At 47.4% G+C, this 16,773-nt stretch overlaps 2 protein-coding genes and 1 non-coding gene across 11 annotated transcripts in view; all 3 read right to left on the bottom strand.

Moving 5' to 3' along the window:
• Positions 1–9,776, bottom strand: part of POLR3E (RNA polymerase III subunit E) — a 34,227-nt gene extending 24,451 nt beyond the window's left edge. The window contains exons 1-3 of one of the 3 annotated variants that reach the window (XM_071571479.1): positions 9,655–9,776; positions 7,074–7,170; positions 5,571–5,652 (exon numbers count right to left, since the gene is read on the bottom strand). In XM_071571479.1, the coding sequence (XP_071427580.1) occupies positions 5,571–5,606 (36 nt within the window). In that variant the 5' untranslated portion in view covers positions 5,607–5,652; positions 7,074–7,170; positions 9,655–9,776. Of the gene's footprint in view, positions 1–5,570; positions 5,653–7,073; positions 7,171–9,654 lie in introns of those variants that run through there. The other 2 variants (XM_071571480.1, XM_071571481.1) reach the window with 2 other exon arrangements.
• Positions 9,777–9,856: 80 nt separating this feature from the next.
• Positions 9,857–9,938, bottom strand: TRNAL-AAG (transfer RNA leucine (anticodon AAG)). The gene has a single exon. It is a non-coding gene; the product is annotated as a tRNA-Leu (tRNA).
• A 2,721-nt stretch (positions 9,939–12,659) lies between these two features.
• Positions 12,660–16,773, bottom strand: part of EEF2K (eukaryotic elongation factor 2 kinase) — a 30,149-nt gene continuing 26,035 nt past the window's right edge. For all 7 annotated transcript variants that reach the window (XM_071571349.1, XM_071571352.1, XM_071571347.1 and 4 more), the window contains 2 exons: positions 16,568–16,746; positions 12,660–15,911 (listed from right to left, as the gene is read on the bottom strand). In XM_071571349.1, coding sequence (XP_071427450.1) covers positions 15,802–15,911; positions 16,568–16,746 — 289 coding nt within the window. In that variant the 3' untranslated portion in view covers positions 12,660–15,801. The remainder of the gene's footprint in view (positions 15,912–16,567; positions 16,747–16,773) is intronic.

Below are 16,773 nucleotides of genomic sequence, written 5' to 3'. Positions count from 1 at the left end.
ATAGCTCCAGGAATGGGGTCCCACACTCGCAGAAGTCGCTCTTCAATTATTAGGGAGGTGTCAAAAAGAGGACACTTTGGATAATGGTTATCTATGGTGACACCATTCACTGCAAGCGCAAAAGTTACAGATTGCAGTGACCATTCTGCAACCAGATCAAGAGATTTTAATGGTAATACAATTTTGTCTGGTTCTCGTCCCGAGATGGTCCTCAACCTTTTGCGAGCCTTTATTAGCATAGAGCCAATAACTTCAAATCTAGGGTTAATGGTATTTCTTAACCGGGCAGAGCAAAAAACCCATTCCAGAACTTGTAGTTCTTTTGATGTTTGAGCTATTAGTACAGCCACTTCTATCTGTTTGTTGTAAACAAATAGACAAATAGGCAACAGTGGGTCATAGCGATATGCCATGGTAGAACTAATTTTGCGCTCAATTTTAGCAATGGTTTGTTTTACCTCTGGCGTTTCTGTTCTTGGTTCAGTGGGGTCTGTTGTATTCTGTAGCAAGGAGAATAATGGTGCCAAGTCCTCATTTGTGATGCCGCAATAGGTACGGAGCCACTGAAGGTCTCCAACCAGCTTTTGCACAGATTGGACATTAGTGATTTTGGAGTTTAGCTGCAATTTTTGCGGCCGAACTCGGGTCTCAGTAATCACCATACCCAAATAGTTCCAAGGAGCGCATCTTTGAATTTTTTCAGGTGCTACAATGAGGCCATATTCTTTTAGATCATTAACCAAAGTTTGCTCCTTTTCCTCAGATAATGGCTGAGGACTTGCGATCATTATATCATCCATGAAGTGGTACACAATACAATCCAAATTATTTTGTCTCCAAGATTTCAGTGCAATATCAACAAACCATTGGCAAATCGTAGGGGAATTTTTCATGCCCTGAGGTAATACTACCCAATGATAACGTTTTGCTGGTGCCTCTCTGTTAATTGTTGGCACTGAGAAGGCAAATTTTTCATAATCATCTGGATGTAAAGGAATTGTGAAGAAACAATCCCTTAGATCCAAAACCAGCAAATACCATTCCTTGGGCAGCATAACAGGGGATGGCATTCCAGGTTGAAGTGCTCCCATGGACTCCATGCGGTCATTGACGGCCCTCAGATCTTGGAGCAGCCGCCATTTGCCTGATTTCTTTTGAATTGTGAAGATAGGAGTGTTCCAGGGACTGGTGGAGGGCTCAATATGCCCAGCATCTAATTGTTCTTGGACCAGGACCTTTAAGTGGTGCAGCTTCTCTTCAGGGAGCGGCCACTGGGGGACCCAGATAGGGCTTTCATCTTTCCATTTTAATTTTAATAAAGGGCGAGAGCTGCTTTCAGTGGCCGCTACCCAAAATTTGTAGTCAGCTGCATTCCCCATTGTGAAAGCGCATCCCTTCCCAAAAGACATAGGGAGGTTTGCAGTACATATGGACGTACCACAGCCCTGTTTCCTTCACCATCAACTATTGTAACAAATGCAGAACTAATTTTGGCAACTGACTGACCACCAATTCCTGCTACAGTTGAATCAGTTAACTCTAATGGCCACTGTATAGGCCAATTTTCTAAAGGTAAGATAGTAACATCAGAACCTGTGTCAATCATCATATTAACATTAGATAACATGATACCTCTTGGGCCGGTTATTGTGACAACTCTACACGGCCTTTCTGCTGACACCTGTTGTACAAACATAACATTAGGAACATCTGTAGAATCCACATTTCCCATCCTGTTCCCAAACTGTTCTGCACCTGCAGTGCAGGGAACGAAAGGAATCAACTGAGCGATCTTGCTCCCTTTGGGAATAGTAACAGGAGGGGCAAAAACCTTTATCAGGATGTCAATCACTCCATTGTAGTCAACATCTATACACTTAGGCAACACAAATATGCCCATACGAGAAGCTGAGCATTGTCCTATTAATAATGCAGCTAGACCATTTCCTAAGGGACCCTTGTGGTCACTGGGAATGGCATGAACCACGTCATTAGTTATTGTGATTGCACTGGTGGTTGCCAAGTCGAGGCTGGCATGGCTTGTGGTTGTGGTTGCCATGTGGGGGAGGCAGCCTGGCTCGGGATTCCATGGGGTATTTGAGTGGCCGCGCCCCATGGCCCGCGGCCCTTCCGGTTTCCCGAAGGCTCAGGCCCACTCCCCGTATTTTCCAGAGGAGTGCCATCCTTTCTAAATTTAGAATAACAATCCTGTGCCCTGTGACCAAGCCTGTCACAACGAATACATTTTCCGGTAAAGCTTTGAGTTCTGCTATATTTTGATTGTGCTGGACAACATTTTGTTGTATGTCCCCTTTTTCCACAATTAAAGCAACCTCCAGGGTCCTTTTCCCCTTTTTTTCGGGTGGATTGTTTGCTAAGAACTGTGGCTAGAGCAGAAGCATGTAGCTTTGCTTTTTCCTCCTCTTCTACCCAGGGCAATCTGGCACAGGCTTCAATTAACTGTACCAAAGTAGCTGTGGCTGGTAGAGAGGCTATGAGCTGTTTGCATTGAAGATTGGCATTATTAATTACCAGATCTTTCAATAATACTGGTTTAATGTCAGGGGTAATATTTGGAGCAGCATCCAAAGCTTCTGTTACTTTATCTACAAATTCCATGAATGTCTGTCCAGGTTTCTGCATTATTTGCATATAGGGTAGAGAAGGTTTTCCCTTCTTAGGCAGATTAGAGAATGCGGTCAAAGCAGCATTCTTTGACTGTTCCAAAATATGAAAATGTAATGCAGCTTGTGTTTGTGGGTCTTCATAAGCTCCTGATCCCATTAGCTGGTCTAAAGATGCTAATTTTAAGGGATGTCCAGTTTCTAAGTGTATATTTTTTGCCTGTTCCTCCGTTAACTGCTCTTTCCATTTTTGTAAAAATAACATATAAGCAGTAGGAGGTAGAATAAACTCCATTAAAGCCTTAGTGTCTGCTGGGATTAGGTTATTGTATTTTATGAAGGCTGTGATTTGGTTTTTTACCAAGGCATTGTCATAGCCGTATTGAAAGACTATACTGTGTATTTTTTGTGCAATTTTCCAATCAAGTGGCTCCCGTTTTAAGCCTTGTGTAGTGTTAATCACAGGCGCAGAAACCAGGGGTTGCAGGGAAGGTGAGGGTGTACCTACTTCTGCAGCTATGGATACTAACTCTTTGTACCTTTGCTGGGTATTAAATGTGAGGTCGCGAGGTAGCTCTGTTACATCGCGGTCCCCGGCTTCCCCCACCCTGTTCCAAATAGAGGCTTTTTTCTGCGCCGTTGTTGAAGACTGCAGGTGCCAGTTTTCTGGCGCGGGGATGGTCCCTTCCAGCGCTGGAGAACTTGGGTCTTGCGCGCCCGGCGCCGTGGGCGCTGTGGGCGGCGCACGGTGGATGGGACGCGCTTCGCTGGCTCCGCTCCACTGGGGTGGGGCCCCTCCCCTCTCCCTGACGTAGTCGAACCACGCAGGGGGTGGTGGGGATGGCGCGGGACCCGGTCCGCCCCAGGTGAGGGCGAATTCGGAGCCGACCCCGGCCCCTGCAGGCTGCGGAGGACCCACACCTGGCGCATGCGCCGTGATTGGCAGGCAGTGGGGAGGGGGGTCGGGCGGTCCTGGCGCCTCGTTGCTGAATGCGCGCGCAGCCTCTTTGTTTGGCTCAGCCGCGTGGTGACTTTTCGCGGGCTTTGCGAGCACGTGGTCTCTTTGTTTACCCGGCCACGCGGTTTCCAGCCCCGCTGAAATGTTTCCCGCAGCCGCCTCTTGCCGCAACGGAGCGACTCCGGCGTGCCCTCGGGGCGGCGGGGAGCGTAGCGGCGGGGCGACCCCAGCCCCGAGGTACCCGCTGGGCATTGGCGGCGGCGGCGGCGCCGAAGGTGGATGGACAGGGGGAAAGCTGGCGTCCCTCATCTCTCTCTCGTCTGAGGGCATCCCCCATAACTCCTTCTCGGAGTTAAGATTTAAATCAAAGTCACTCACGGTTTGGTTTCCTGCAGCGTGTCTCGTGGGGTTCCAAGGTTGCTGCTGAGGTCCGGCCGCTTCTACAGCGGCAGCCGGTGGTCTCATTCGCTGTGCACAGGCTGTTTCTTGGTAGTTGCAAGGCGGTGCAAAGACGACTTCTTGGCTTTTTGCGGTGACGAACGGCGTGGAAAAGCTTTGATCCCATGGTTGCTGTGGTCTTGCCGGGTTTTCCGGAGCGGGAGCGGGCGGTGCCGCGTCTGGGTACCGCGGCGGGTGTCCGACGGACGGCACGGGCGGCACGGGTGGAGAGGGGTACCGCGGCAGCATTTCTGCGAGCGGCGGTGCCCACGGCGGTGCAGAAGGATGTTCAGGGGAAAAATCGCCTTGCAAAAGCTGACTGTTTTCCGTCCTCTCCGGTAGATCGAGGTTTTTACGGGCTCGTTCTACTGCTAACAGCATTTTCTTTACAGCTGCATATGACGGAATGAGCGGCAAAAATTCTTCGGGTGCAGTTTGCGCTGAATTCCACAAATCTGCCCCAATTTTTTCCCATAATTCTATGGAAAGCATGGAATTGGCATCTGTTAAGTGCCCTTGCCTGAAGCACCATTCCAAAATATTTTGTAATGCCTGTCTTTCAATGTCCGTTTTTGTTACACGAGCTAGTTTCTCAAATTTATCAAGCAATAAGTTCGTTTTAGTCGAGTTGGAATTTCCCATGTTTCTTTAACTCACCGGTTCGAAGGTCGTGGTTCCTTCAGTCCACGTTCTTTCAGCAGCTCTCAGGGCCACTACACAAAACTCCCAAGTTTACAGGAGACAGAAGCTCTCAGGGGCTTCTCCACAAAGCACCCAAAAAACTGGGGCATAGCAGCTCTCAGGGGCTACTTCTTAAGGCTCTAGGCAGGCCTGCAGGTGGGTTTCATGTTCTGAGACACGTTGGGGTCCACCATTTGTTGCCGCCATGGCCTAGCGGAGACTGCACCCACCAATGTGATGTAAAGCAAATCCCAAGTTTATTCAAAACCACAGGTATTTATCACCTTAACTGACCCCGCCCCAGGTACGGATGTCCGCTTCCATAGGTCAAGGCTGGAAACATGTCCTTTTAAGGTGAAAACGAAACCTGTAAGGTGGTCACTCAGATCCACCTGAATTAGAGGCTGCAACACTTCTCCTTGGAACACAGCAGTCCTCTCAGTAAGTCCAGACTCAGAACACAACTGCCTACTTTAGCAGAAGGCATGAGACACTGTAGCTTCATATTTAACAAATATTAACTCATCAAACTCATTCCAATTTTTTCAGCTCTCCAAGACCTGTAACAAAGTCACTGAAAGCAGACAATGGTAGAAGTAAATTTCCCACCTGCATTCCCCTTCTGACATGGAAAGATTACAAAGGGTGAAAAACCTGAGGGGAACTTGCCAACACAGACAGGATTATTTTGACAAAACAGATACCATGAGCCACACACTTGTCCCACACAACATAATTCTGTGCACAGGTTACAAGACAACCACTGATGCTGATGACACATGTTTCAGCACTCTAAGAACACTTGGATTTCTAGTAACAATAATAAAAAATTCTCATGTACAATCACTGCAGCCACAATGCACTTTTACCTCTTGTATAATTGGATCATCTTCTTCATTTGCCATGCTAGGATAAAACAAAGCTTTTTCTTGGCTTATTCCTTGGCACAACCTGAAAGAAAACAGGAATGTCATATGAGTCATTTCATCTGTGTCACATACCACATGCAGCCTGGAGTATTTGTTCAAGTCAGCTGGGTTCCTTTCAGTGATAATCTGTTTGGTCTGTTTTTTGAAGCAATGTATGTGTTTGCAGGAACAGGTCCCTGACACAACAATCTTGACTGAAGGCCACAAAATTTAAGAGACAAGCAAATGTGTCAAACCCAGGTAAGTTGTAACTCCTCTGAATCCCTGCAGTTATGTAAGAGAGCACTAAATCAAGGCCACAGGGAGGGAAAGACAGGCCTTTTGTACTTGAATAAAGTTTATCTTTTATGTGCTGTGTCACTGTAGCACAGAGGCAGCATCTGAGCACGGGTGAGCTCCAAAACTGCCACTGTCCCTACAGACAGTGCCATTCACCTCCTCAGCCTCCTGCTCACAGAAATGCCTGGAAAACAGGGAATGGAGGAAGCTTCAAGAGCTGGGAGAAGAAAAAAACCCTCTGTGCTTGGGACCAGACAACATTCCTTCCTGTGAATATGCTGACCTTGATTTCATTTACCTGATATTGCAGCCTTGTCTCCTGACCTACCACTCTCTAGACTGTCCTGCTAAACAGACTCCAAAATACACTCCTAGGCCTTTCCTGGAGTCCCTTGAAACCATCAGAGCAACAGACTTTATTTCATAACTACACCAACTCCAAAGAAAATAAGACTGATGTCAGCTGGGGGCTCTGGAACAAAAATTTGTGTTCAGTCCAGTGCTGGAGGCAGTGCTGTGCCTGGTTCAGGCCTTTGAATAAAAAATGAACCCTCAGCTAAAGCAACAACAGTTTTTCCCTGCTAAAAACAATCAAAAGGATTTACAAATTATTTGGGATGCCACTGCAACAATGTTAGTTAGTTCAGATAATTTAAGACACTGTAAATCAGCCAGTACTGGTCAAGGTAGGCATACAAAAATAAGACCTCTCACAAACTGACCAAGGAAAGTTTTAACAACAAAGACGACCAGGCAAATTAAAAAGATCTGTGTTCAGGAACTCTCCCTCACTGTGTCCTGTTCCTTGATGCCAGCTTGCTTCTTTGCTGGCTCTCCTAGAGGAAGAGCAAGAGGCAGCATCCAGGATCAACTGGGAAATAAGGAACTCAGGGTCCATGCTAGACCCAGAATAGTGCCTGCCATTCCCTTCCAAATACACAAACCATGGCACGATTTGGGCAGCTCAGTTATTTCAGCTGATGTGCAGGCTTCTCAAAACACCACGTTAATGTACACCCAGTTATCTAAGACACCTCCCAGAGAGTCTGGACAGGCATTCTGGATATGAGTGTTATTAACATCACTACCTGGGCAAACCTCCATTTAGGCTGACACTGTTTCTGACATTCCACCCAGAAATATCATTCCGTAATTTTCACTTACAGATTCTCCGCTACCAAAAAAGTTCCTCTCTCAGTGTTGCAATGGAATTTCCACTTCTTTATGCACCAGCATATCCCAGGCTCTTCCCACCATATATCTGTATTTAAAAATTTATGACTTAGCATTTCAGATTCATATTTGAAACAGTTTTGTAGAAACCCAAAACCTTCACAGGAAGAAGTCAATACCTTAACACAGGAGGGGCTGTTACAGCAAATCCCTGAGGATGTGCTGTCTGGCTGCTCTCAGTGTTTTCGGCCATCAGGCACTCAGTTCTTCCCCAAAATACACACAAATATGTTTTAAAGAAATGAGATTTGTCTACTCCCATTCTGCTGTTCCCCTGGGTGCCCTGACACAGCAGGCTCACCAAGCACAGCCTGTCAGCTCTGCACCACGTGGAACAACTGCAGTTTGCATCCAGCACAGAACTGATGGCAGGAGAGTGCCCAGGATGTGTGAGAACACGTGGCAACACCCAGAAGGTGGAACTCCTGGGTCCAAACCCTCCTTCCTCACACCCCTCCCTTCCCTCCTGACAGCCTGAGTGCCCAGTGCCAGCTTGTTCTCTCTCTCCTGAGAAAGTTACCCACTTTCCAGAGTGAGAAATTAAGATTCCCTGGGCTAAGGACAGTTAGAGAAACTTAGCCTGAAGGAGCTGGTCTCTGGTCCCTCATCTAGTGCTGCTCACACACAAAATCTGTAAATCCAGCTGTCACTACTCAGGGAAAATGTTGTATTACAGAGATTACATTTTCCTCTTATTCATGCAAGGACAAAGCATGACTACAGCTCCTTTTATTGGAGTATCAAACTGGGAGATCTATAAATAGGAAGCAGTGTGTCCCAGCACAACTTAAAACACTGATGCAACTGGAAGAAATCTTCTGAATCTAAATGATGGCATGCAGTCACAATTCTGTGTCTAATACATTTATATATATGTATTATATATAGATATAGATAGATGTAGTGGGATTAATTTCTTCATTTCTCATATACATGTATTTATGATACCGTAAGACTTACAGAATGGAATTAAACATTATGAGACAGCAAACATGGTCAGCAGTTTCAAATTTCCTTTTGGCAGAATTGTTTTCTTTTAAGAGGGACTTTCCTTTAACTTGCAAATCAAAGTATAATACAAGTTATTAGTGTGAATCATTAAACTTTAGAGCAGCTCACAGGAGAGCAAGAGATATAAATCTTCTCATTTCTCCTGTGACATAACCAAAGCAAGGACCAATGAAGCCATTCATTAGCTGCCCACAAGATCATCAATTTAGAACCAAAAAGAAAAATATTGTGGTTAAAGAACCATAAAAATCAGTGATGAAGTGATTGAATCCTACACTTCTAAGCTGGAGCTTAGAACGGCATTTGAATATTAGTGACAATCTTTTTTTATTAGCAAAGACTTTAATATAAGTGTAAGAAGGAAAACTGCAAACCTGCACATGATCTGACACACAGACTTTTACCAGGCCTGCAAGAAATGCTCCAGCATTTCATTCATAGCTGAATTTGATAGTAATAATGGACCCTCAAAGTGCTAACACTGAAACCTGAAATATTCTTCATATATAACCATGCAGTGCAGGGAAGGTCAGGAATTCCTGCTGCATCAGTGCCTTAAAAGTGGGAGACGTGCCAGCTCCTGAATCACCACCCCTGACTGGCAGCAGGGCTGTCCTGGCGGGGCTGTCTCAGCAATCATCTCACTCAGGGTGGCCCACAGAGAAACGAAGCTGCAAACCATGGCAGCTCAAGCACCTTCCCTGCGTTTAGGATAATTATCATTTTGACCCAATTGCTTAATTCTCTCCTTGCTCTGCCTGTTTGCAGCAGCTTTGCACAGTCATCTCGTAGGCAAACCCGAGAGGGCTCCTCTGCACCAGGACCTCTCTCTGGGGGTGATGCCAGGGAACCTCCAGGGTTGAGGAGGTTACTGAGTTAGGCACAAACCCCTCTGTAACCCCTCCACGTTCACGCAGCGCGGTGCGAGCCCGGCCGGGACGGGTCTCGGTGCCCGGTCCGTGTCCCACGCGGGCACCGAGCTCTGCCGGCACAGCAGCCGGGCGGCCCCGGGGCTGCGGGCACGGGGGACCGGGGAGCGGCCACGGGGAGCTGCCCAGCCCGCGGCGAGCGCGGGACGGAGCGGAGCCGCCCCGGGGCCGAGCCGAGCCGGGCCGAGCCGGGCCAGGTCGAGCCTAACCGGGCTAGGCTAAGCCGGGTCCAGCCGAGCCGGGCTAAGATAAGCCGGGTCTAGCCGAGCCGAGCCGAGCTGGGCTGCAGACCCCGCGGAGCCGGTGCCAGGCAGACCCCGCGGCGGCGGGCACAGGGCGCGTGAGGAGCGGGTCTCGCAGCCCCCGCAGCACCGCCCGCCACTCCCCGCGCCGCTCCCCTCAGCGCCCCGGCTGTGCCCCGCCGTGCCGAGTCCTCGGACGGTCCCGTCTCCGCCACCCTCCCCGGACAGGAACAGCCCAGCCAAGGCCGCGCTCCTCCCCCGCCATGGCCACACAGGTCCCGCCGCTGGGGCAGCCCCGGCAGGCGCAAAAGCGACGCGGCCCCCTCGTACCTGCGCGGCCGGGCCGGGCCGGGCGGCGGCCCCGCGGCCCCGCTCCCGTGTCGGCGCGGGGGGCGCAGCTCAGGCCGCAGCCATGTTGGTGACAGCGGGGCCGGCACGTGGGGCCGCGGCACCTCCTCCTTCCCACAGTGCCCCGCGGCGCGCGCGGCCGCCAGGGGGCGCTGCGGGCCCTGCCGCGCCAAAAAAGACCCGCTGGCAGCGGTGGGATTCGAACCCACGCCCCCGAAGAGACTGGAGCCTTAATCCAGCGCCTTAGACCGCTCGGCCACGCTACCGCCGTGCTGTGGCGTTCCACGCCCGCTGAGTTAGTGCAGTGCAGCGTCTCCCGTCCTTCCCCTCCTTCCCTCTCAGCAGTATCCTTGCCCTCACTATCCCCGGTCGCAACAACCGCTCTCCTCATACACCCCTTCCACCTGCGGGATAAACAGCCGTGGGGTTCTCCTCGACCCCCCTGTCCAGGCAGGTGTATGTGCAGCGGTGCGGTGCAGCCAGGGACGGACGGACAGACAGGCGGACGGGCTGGAGCAGCGCCGGGACCCCGCGGGGGCAGTGCCCGAGCCGCGCCCGCTGCCACGTGGATGCCACGGCGCGGCACAGCCGCCTCTGAGGAGCATCGCTCGGGCACACCCGCACCACCCCGAACGCATTAAAGCAATTCTAGGACTTTAATTTTCTGTTGCAAAGCCACAACTCACTGAATGTGCAAAGCCAAAAGTCGGCAGACTTTACTGGTGGGAGTTGGGTTGATTTTGTGCAGCGCAGGGGTAGCAGCAGGAGCCCGGACACTGCTGTACAAAGGGGCAGCAGCACCACCCCCCGTGCCCGCGTCCCCGGAGTCTCTGGCCACATTTTCCCTGAAAGTCTGATAAGTTTTCTTAAGGAATTCGTGTTATTATCACCGCCTAATTAGAACTGAAGGGTTGTATTTGGACAAAAAAATCCAGCTTCTCCAGCGTAAGGCCGCGAAGTTTTATACAGCTTGATTTATTTCTGTAGTTGAGATAGTTAATTTAAGCAGGACAGAGAAAATAGACGTGCCCGAGTTCTGCTGACAGCCTCATTCAGCCGTTCCCCAGCACCTCCCACAGCCTGTCCCTGCAGCACCCCTCACTCTCTGCCCAGGGAGCTGCTGAACATGGAATCATAGAAGAGTTGATTTGGAAGTGTCCTTTAAAGGCCGGCTAGTCCAAGCCCCTGCAATGAGAAGGGACATCGTCAGCTAGATCAAGTTGCTCAGAACCCCATCCGTCCTGGCCTGGAATGTTTGCAGGGATGAGACATCCACCACCTCTCTGGGCAACCTCTGCCAGCGTCTCACCCCCTCGCTGGGAGAGGCTGCAGCTTTCAGAGGCTTGGTACAAATTTCACTCACTGCCTACAAGTACTGAGGAAGAACCGCACACACGTGTAAGTATGAATGGGCTTCTTCTCCTCCAGCGCTGCTGCAGTTTCACACTCAGTTCAGTGCCGGCTCTTTTGGGGACACAGGGAGCTGACGCTCCTCCCACGGCCCGGGCTCTGCAGGGACGCCGAGGAGGTTCAGGGAGGAGGGAACTCAGGCAGACCTGAATTGGCTTCACACAGCTACTCAACTGTAGTCCGCTTAGGCAGAAGATTCTAGGGAGTGTGATTGAGCAGTCTCCATGTGTGTGTTTGTCTGTGCGTGTGGGAGGGTGCACAGAACACATTACAAATTGTTCCTTATTGCATGGGCTGTTGCCCAGGCAGTCAGGTCGTCGCACACCCTCCCCAAGAAGTGCTTTTCTGCCCTGTCACAGGTGAGCTCCGGCTGAAATGTTTGGGTCCCTGACCATAGATACACTTCCCCTGAGCACTGAAGGAAACCTGTGTGCCCTGGATTATTCAGCCAGGTGTGACACTTACAGGGGACAATGGCACAGGTGGTCCCATCAGGGTAGCAGGGGGGTCACCAGATTTTTCATTTTACATGTGTAAGATGATAATTATGGGACTTTTCCCAAATTCAAAGAGTGAACTTAAGGGGAACTCAAACTACAGTGCAAGCTCCCAGCCTCACTGTATTGTTTTCCTGGCACAGCAGTTGGCCAGAGAACAGCAGAGATCCAACACTTCTATGAAACACTTGCAGACCAAGGACCAGGCCCAGGGGTCAGGTACGAGAGAGGGCCCTGAACTTAAACCTGAGAACAGCCAGACTCACCCCTGCCAGCACTGGCCCTGAATCCAACCTGAGGTTCAGATGAAATTCTGCATTTCCAAATTCAGATGAGAAATCCTTATTTGGCCCATCTGAACTACATCTGTGTCTGTCAGCACTCATTCTACTCTGAGTGAAATTACACCTGTGGGGAAGAGAGTGAGATTCAGATCAGTCCCACAGACCAGTAATTAGGGAACAGGCAATATTCTTATTTACACTTTATAAGCTCTAATTGTTGGCTGTCTCCCTGGTTTCTGAAGAATGCTATTCCCCACTTCCTTTGTGACACTTGACAAACATCCACCTCTCTCTGACAGCAGCTAGAGCTAAAGTCTACAAAGCCACAAAGCTATAACAGTGCCAAATTTCACCCTTTTTCATCTTAGTGATTCTACAGTGCAGAGGCCCAGCTGGGGCTTTTTTGTTAGGAGATTCTGCTGTTTCACAGCCCTTTGCTAGAGAATAATTTCATGTTGTTTAAACCACAGGTATGGCAAGTTCCACCTCTCTAAATAAAGCCGTAAAAAAGCAACAGCAAGATCTCCATTTTTAACAGTTTGAAAGGACCAGTATGAGACATAGTAGTTGTGAGCAGAGAGGGGAGTAAGTTATACTAAGATGGCAGTGTATCATTAGATATTGTAGCCAAGACAAAACCCTCTCCCACCTCAACTCACAGAGCCCAGGTATTTCCAGTCTGTTCTCAGGACTAAGCAAAGACTAAAGTCATAGGGAGGCCTTTGGAGCATCCTGCAAACAAGCCCTTCAGCCCTTACATCTTATCCCCACTACAGACACCACATGAGAAACTGAGTGCAAATCAAAGAGCACATCAACCATTTATTTAGTTTCTTTCTTACCAGCAGATTTGGTTGGTAACATCTAATTTATTCCCTCCCAGTTTGTTACTTCTGCCTATTGACAGTGAACAAAATCAGAGGTGCAATAATGCAAACAACACAGAGAATTTCTGGATGCTTGCAATATCAGGATTGAATTTTGGCAAATTGTAAGGAAAAAAAAAGCAAACCCCCCACGTGCAAAGAATAAAACTACTGAGAAAAGTGACAAAAAGACCAATTTTATTGACCAGCCAGAATGAAACCAGACAGAGTGAATGAGAGGACTAACTGGTGCAGGCAGTATTTGCACGTCTGACACACAAAGGCTTCCATCTCACTGTCCTTACCCAAGCAATATTCCCACTGACATCTGGAAACACTGAACCTGGTTAAGTTCTGGCAGGCTGAGCCTCAGATTTATTTGCACGTTTTTTAAAAATACAGATTTTTATTTATTCATTGTGAATAGATTAAAAATACAGCATATAGCAGTATCATTGCAAAATTCTGTCAAATATATAGTTTTTCCCTTCGAAAGAATGTCACAGAGAAAGTTGTGAATATTTCTGTAAACAATTTCTGTTTTCATATTATTGACAGTCCCATTTATTGTATGGCTAAATCATTTGATACCACCTTAGGACAGAGGGTAGCCTCTATCACTAAAAAGTAGTATTTGCAAACAAAGAATTAATCATAGTAATTTTTGCAATGAGTTGTGTGCACATCCACATACCAAACTTACACAGAGCTGTCAGCAACTTTAGCAACTACTGAATTTAGCAAATTAAGCTACATCAAAGAGTCAATAATTACACTCTACAACCTTTACATACACATTTTGGATGGGCACTTTCCATCTCCTCCCTGCATGGTTGGTGGTGTTGTCACACATGCTTCCTTCTCAAGGAAAATCTCAAAGATTTGCTATCAACACCTTAGGGGGAAAACAACTCCTTTTGTCTGAATTTGTTACAGTGCCCACACTGTATTGGCGCTGCACAAAACACACACTACTCAGCTGTTGTCCCAGGTGACAGCTGGTATTTTAATGCTAGGAACTGAAATAGCAAAAGGCCATGTCCCACAGAGGCTTTGGGTATCTAAAGCAGAACTCTGCATAGGCACTTAAAACATTCATCTGACTTGCAATTCTACAAACTCTGGTTCTATTTCAGCATATTGGGTCCAAAAATCCGGTTACTTTAGTACCTTGCTTAATACCAAAGACCAGCTGAGATCTAGAAATTAGATACTTCTCCATTAATGGGTGAAGAGCTTTGTCTTCACTCCCAAAACAGAAACAAAATAAAAAGGCCATGGGCACTACTTTCCCATAACCTCTGCAATATACAGCAAGATGTTGCCACGTGTTCCAAGACCACTCATGGCTAGAACTGCCATAAGCACAACATCCAAGGATAACTTTCCTTTCTCTCCTAGAGAAGATTCAATTCTTTTTATCTCACACCCTTAACCACCAGGATATCACTTCTTTCAGACAGTGGCAGTTGTTATTAACATCATCCTTGGATATTGTCTGAACAGTAATTCAAGATCCACTTGCCAAAGAGAAAATGAGGAGCGTAACTTGAGCCCAGTGACAGGCACTTGCACAGGAAAGGGAGAACTCACTTCTGCTCCTTGTGCAGTTTCTGCATTTTACAAGAAATTAATATTCCTTGGCTATGCATGCAAGAAATCCTAATCACCTGCACCACCTCCCAGCCTGCTTAGCTTTAAGCACGCTGGTAAAAGCTTGGCTAAACGTGGTGAGCACTACAGATCATTCAGTACTTAACAGGAGCTGCCCCTTATGCCCTCAATTTACATCCTCAGGAGAGTATAAGGCCAAGAAGGCAGAAGTTTCCATCTTAAATCTCCTGCAAAATGACTGTTAACCACAGCCAAGGAGCAGGAACAGCTTCTGTACTATCCATACAGATAGCAAAGAAGCTTTGGAATAAAACAGTGGATTTGGAAGAAACTGATCTCTATGCAGTGACACTTCAACCACCACCATGTAGCTGTTCTCCCATTGCTGGTCAGGATTATGCAAAAAGAGGACACAGCTGCAAGTGTTTGGGGTAAAACTTCTCCCTTTTTAACCAGCATTTTTTCTCTAACTGACTATCTGAAACCATTTGCAGACAAAATACCATTTTCAAATATATTTAAACCATATAAATTGTTTTCTGTACATATAAAAGGTAAATCAACATCTTCTAATGTTTTCAAACATCTCTCTGGAAATGGTGGAAAGCATTCTCATCTTGAGTGAGATGATGTAGCTTCACCGAGAATTGAGATGCCACTGTAAAAATAACTTCAAATTACCCATATATTACAGATTTTGCTACTGTACATCATCAAACAAATGTAAGATCAGCAGAATTTTATACAACTACACTATGATATGGTGCAAAATGTGAAAATGAGAGAGGTAGTTTGATGCCTCACCTCATCAGGAACATGAGTGATTTGCTGATGGTAGAACATGCAATGTTGGTGTTTTTAACCCTGAACATCCTCACTGCCAATCCAAAGCATCTTTCCTGCCCATCCCCAAACTGTAAGGATTCTATCTGGAATTCATTTGAGAACAACAGAAGTGTCCAACAATGCCAGCATAACAGAACGGGACTACTTATTAACATTGGTAGTTGCATCCATAAACTGAAAATTTACACTCGTGCAAATTTGGTGAGAAACACCAAAAATGATGAAGAAATGTCGAAAATTTAGGAAAATGTTTTTCTGTATGTGGGGAGGAGAAGAAAGATGTAAACACACTGATGCTTTGCTGTGTAAAAAACAGGACATGTGAAACCTAAACAATAAGGTTTCATCTTTTTGTCAAAAAACCTAAGCCCGCTAACAGTTAAAAAAGTACAAAAAGTTAAGTGTGTCTGTATTACAGCTTTAAAACACTAACAGAAATACACTATAGCACCCTACATACCACTTGCATTTGAATTTCTTCCCTCAAAAAAAATCAGAAAACTAAAATACAAAAAAAGGAACTGGTCACATCACATAAAAGTACATCTTTTTAGCTGCAAATGCAGCAAGTCTATAAAAAAAGGTATATACAAGAACTGCCTAATTTCAGCATCATTCTTCCATCATTGCCCAAGCCTCTTCTGCTTTTTGGTAGTACTGATTTGCCAGCCTGCCTTTCATGGCTTCCATTGCTGCTTCTGCTGCTTCTGTGTAAAGCTCACCTAGAGAGGGAAACAGTACCAGTTACTTGACAGAGTAAAGAAAAAACACTGCTTTAGCCTGAACAAATAAAGGACAACAGGAGACGCTGAGATCCAACTGTAGGGCTGGATGTATGGGAGTGTTTTAATAGTGTCAGAGTTACATCAGCTGGGAATTTGGGTTAAAGTTGTATGACTGACTCTGGTGGCTCTTACGTGGATTTGGAAGGACTGGAAATATGAATGGCCAGTAGGACCCTCCAAGATGACTCCAAGACACAGATATCTGACATGGAGATTACACAGCAACTGAGAGAAGGTTGTGTGGGGCCTGGGAGTCATGGGTGTTACTCAAAATACAAGCAGCAACCTGCAGCTGAGGGGAGTGACCCAGGGGAGCAACCTGGAAGGGAATGAAGGTTGCCCGGTAGTGACTCAGTGTGTCACAGGATTGGACCTGGCACCACCCTCTGCCCCTGTCATTGCCAAGATCCCTTCCACTGCTCCCAGCCTTGTTACACCCAGCATCAACACAGCTTCATCCACAAATCCCAAGGGACTGGCCCTCCACATGTTTTGTAACAGGTGAAGCAAGAAATCTATTTTTGGGGTACACACTGGGGAAAAAGGGAAGGAAAAACAGGATTATTGATAACAGAAACAAAAGGAGACCTCACCTGATCTCTGTGGATCCTTATCCAGGTGGAACCCTCCTGTCATCAACATCTCTGCTTCCCTGGCCAGGAGCAGGTACCGGGGCTCATCCTGAGTGCCATCATACTCCCCTCCCTCATCATAGTCAGTCATGTTCAGCACAGCGTTGTACCAGTGCAGGGCCTCCTTCCAGTCCTGGGCTCTGAGGTCAGACAGAGTTTATGAAGAT

The sequence above is a fragment of the Pithys albifrons genome, chromosome 16, assembly GCF_047495875.1.
Source record: "Pithys albifrons albifrons isolate INPA30051 chromosome 16, PitAlb_v1, whole genome shotgun sequence".
In the NCBI taxonomy this organism is placed as follows: domain Eukaryota; kingdom Metazoa; phylum Chordata; class Aves; order Passeriformes; family Thamnophilidae; genus Pithys; species Pithys albifrons.
Note: the sequence above shows the minus strand (reverse complement) of the source record. Positions and strands in the feature narration are given on the sequence as shown.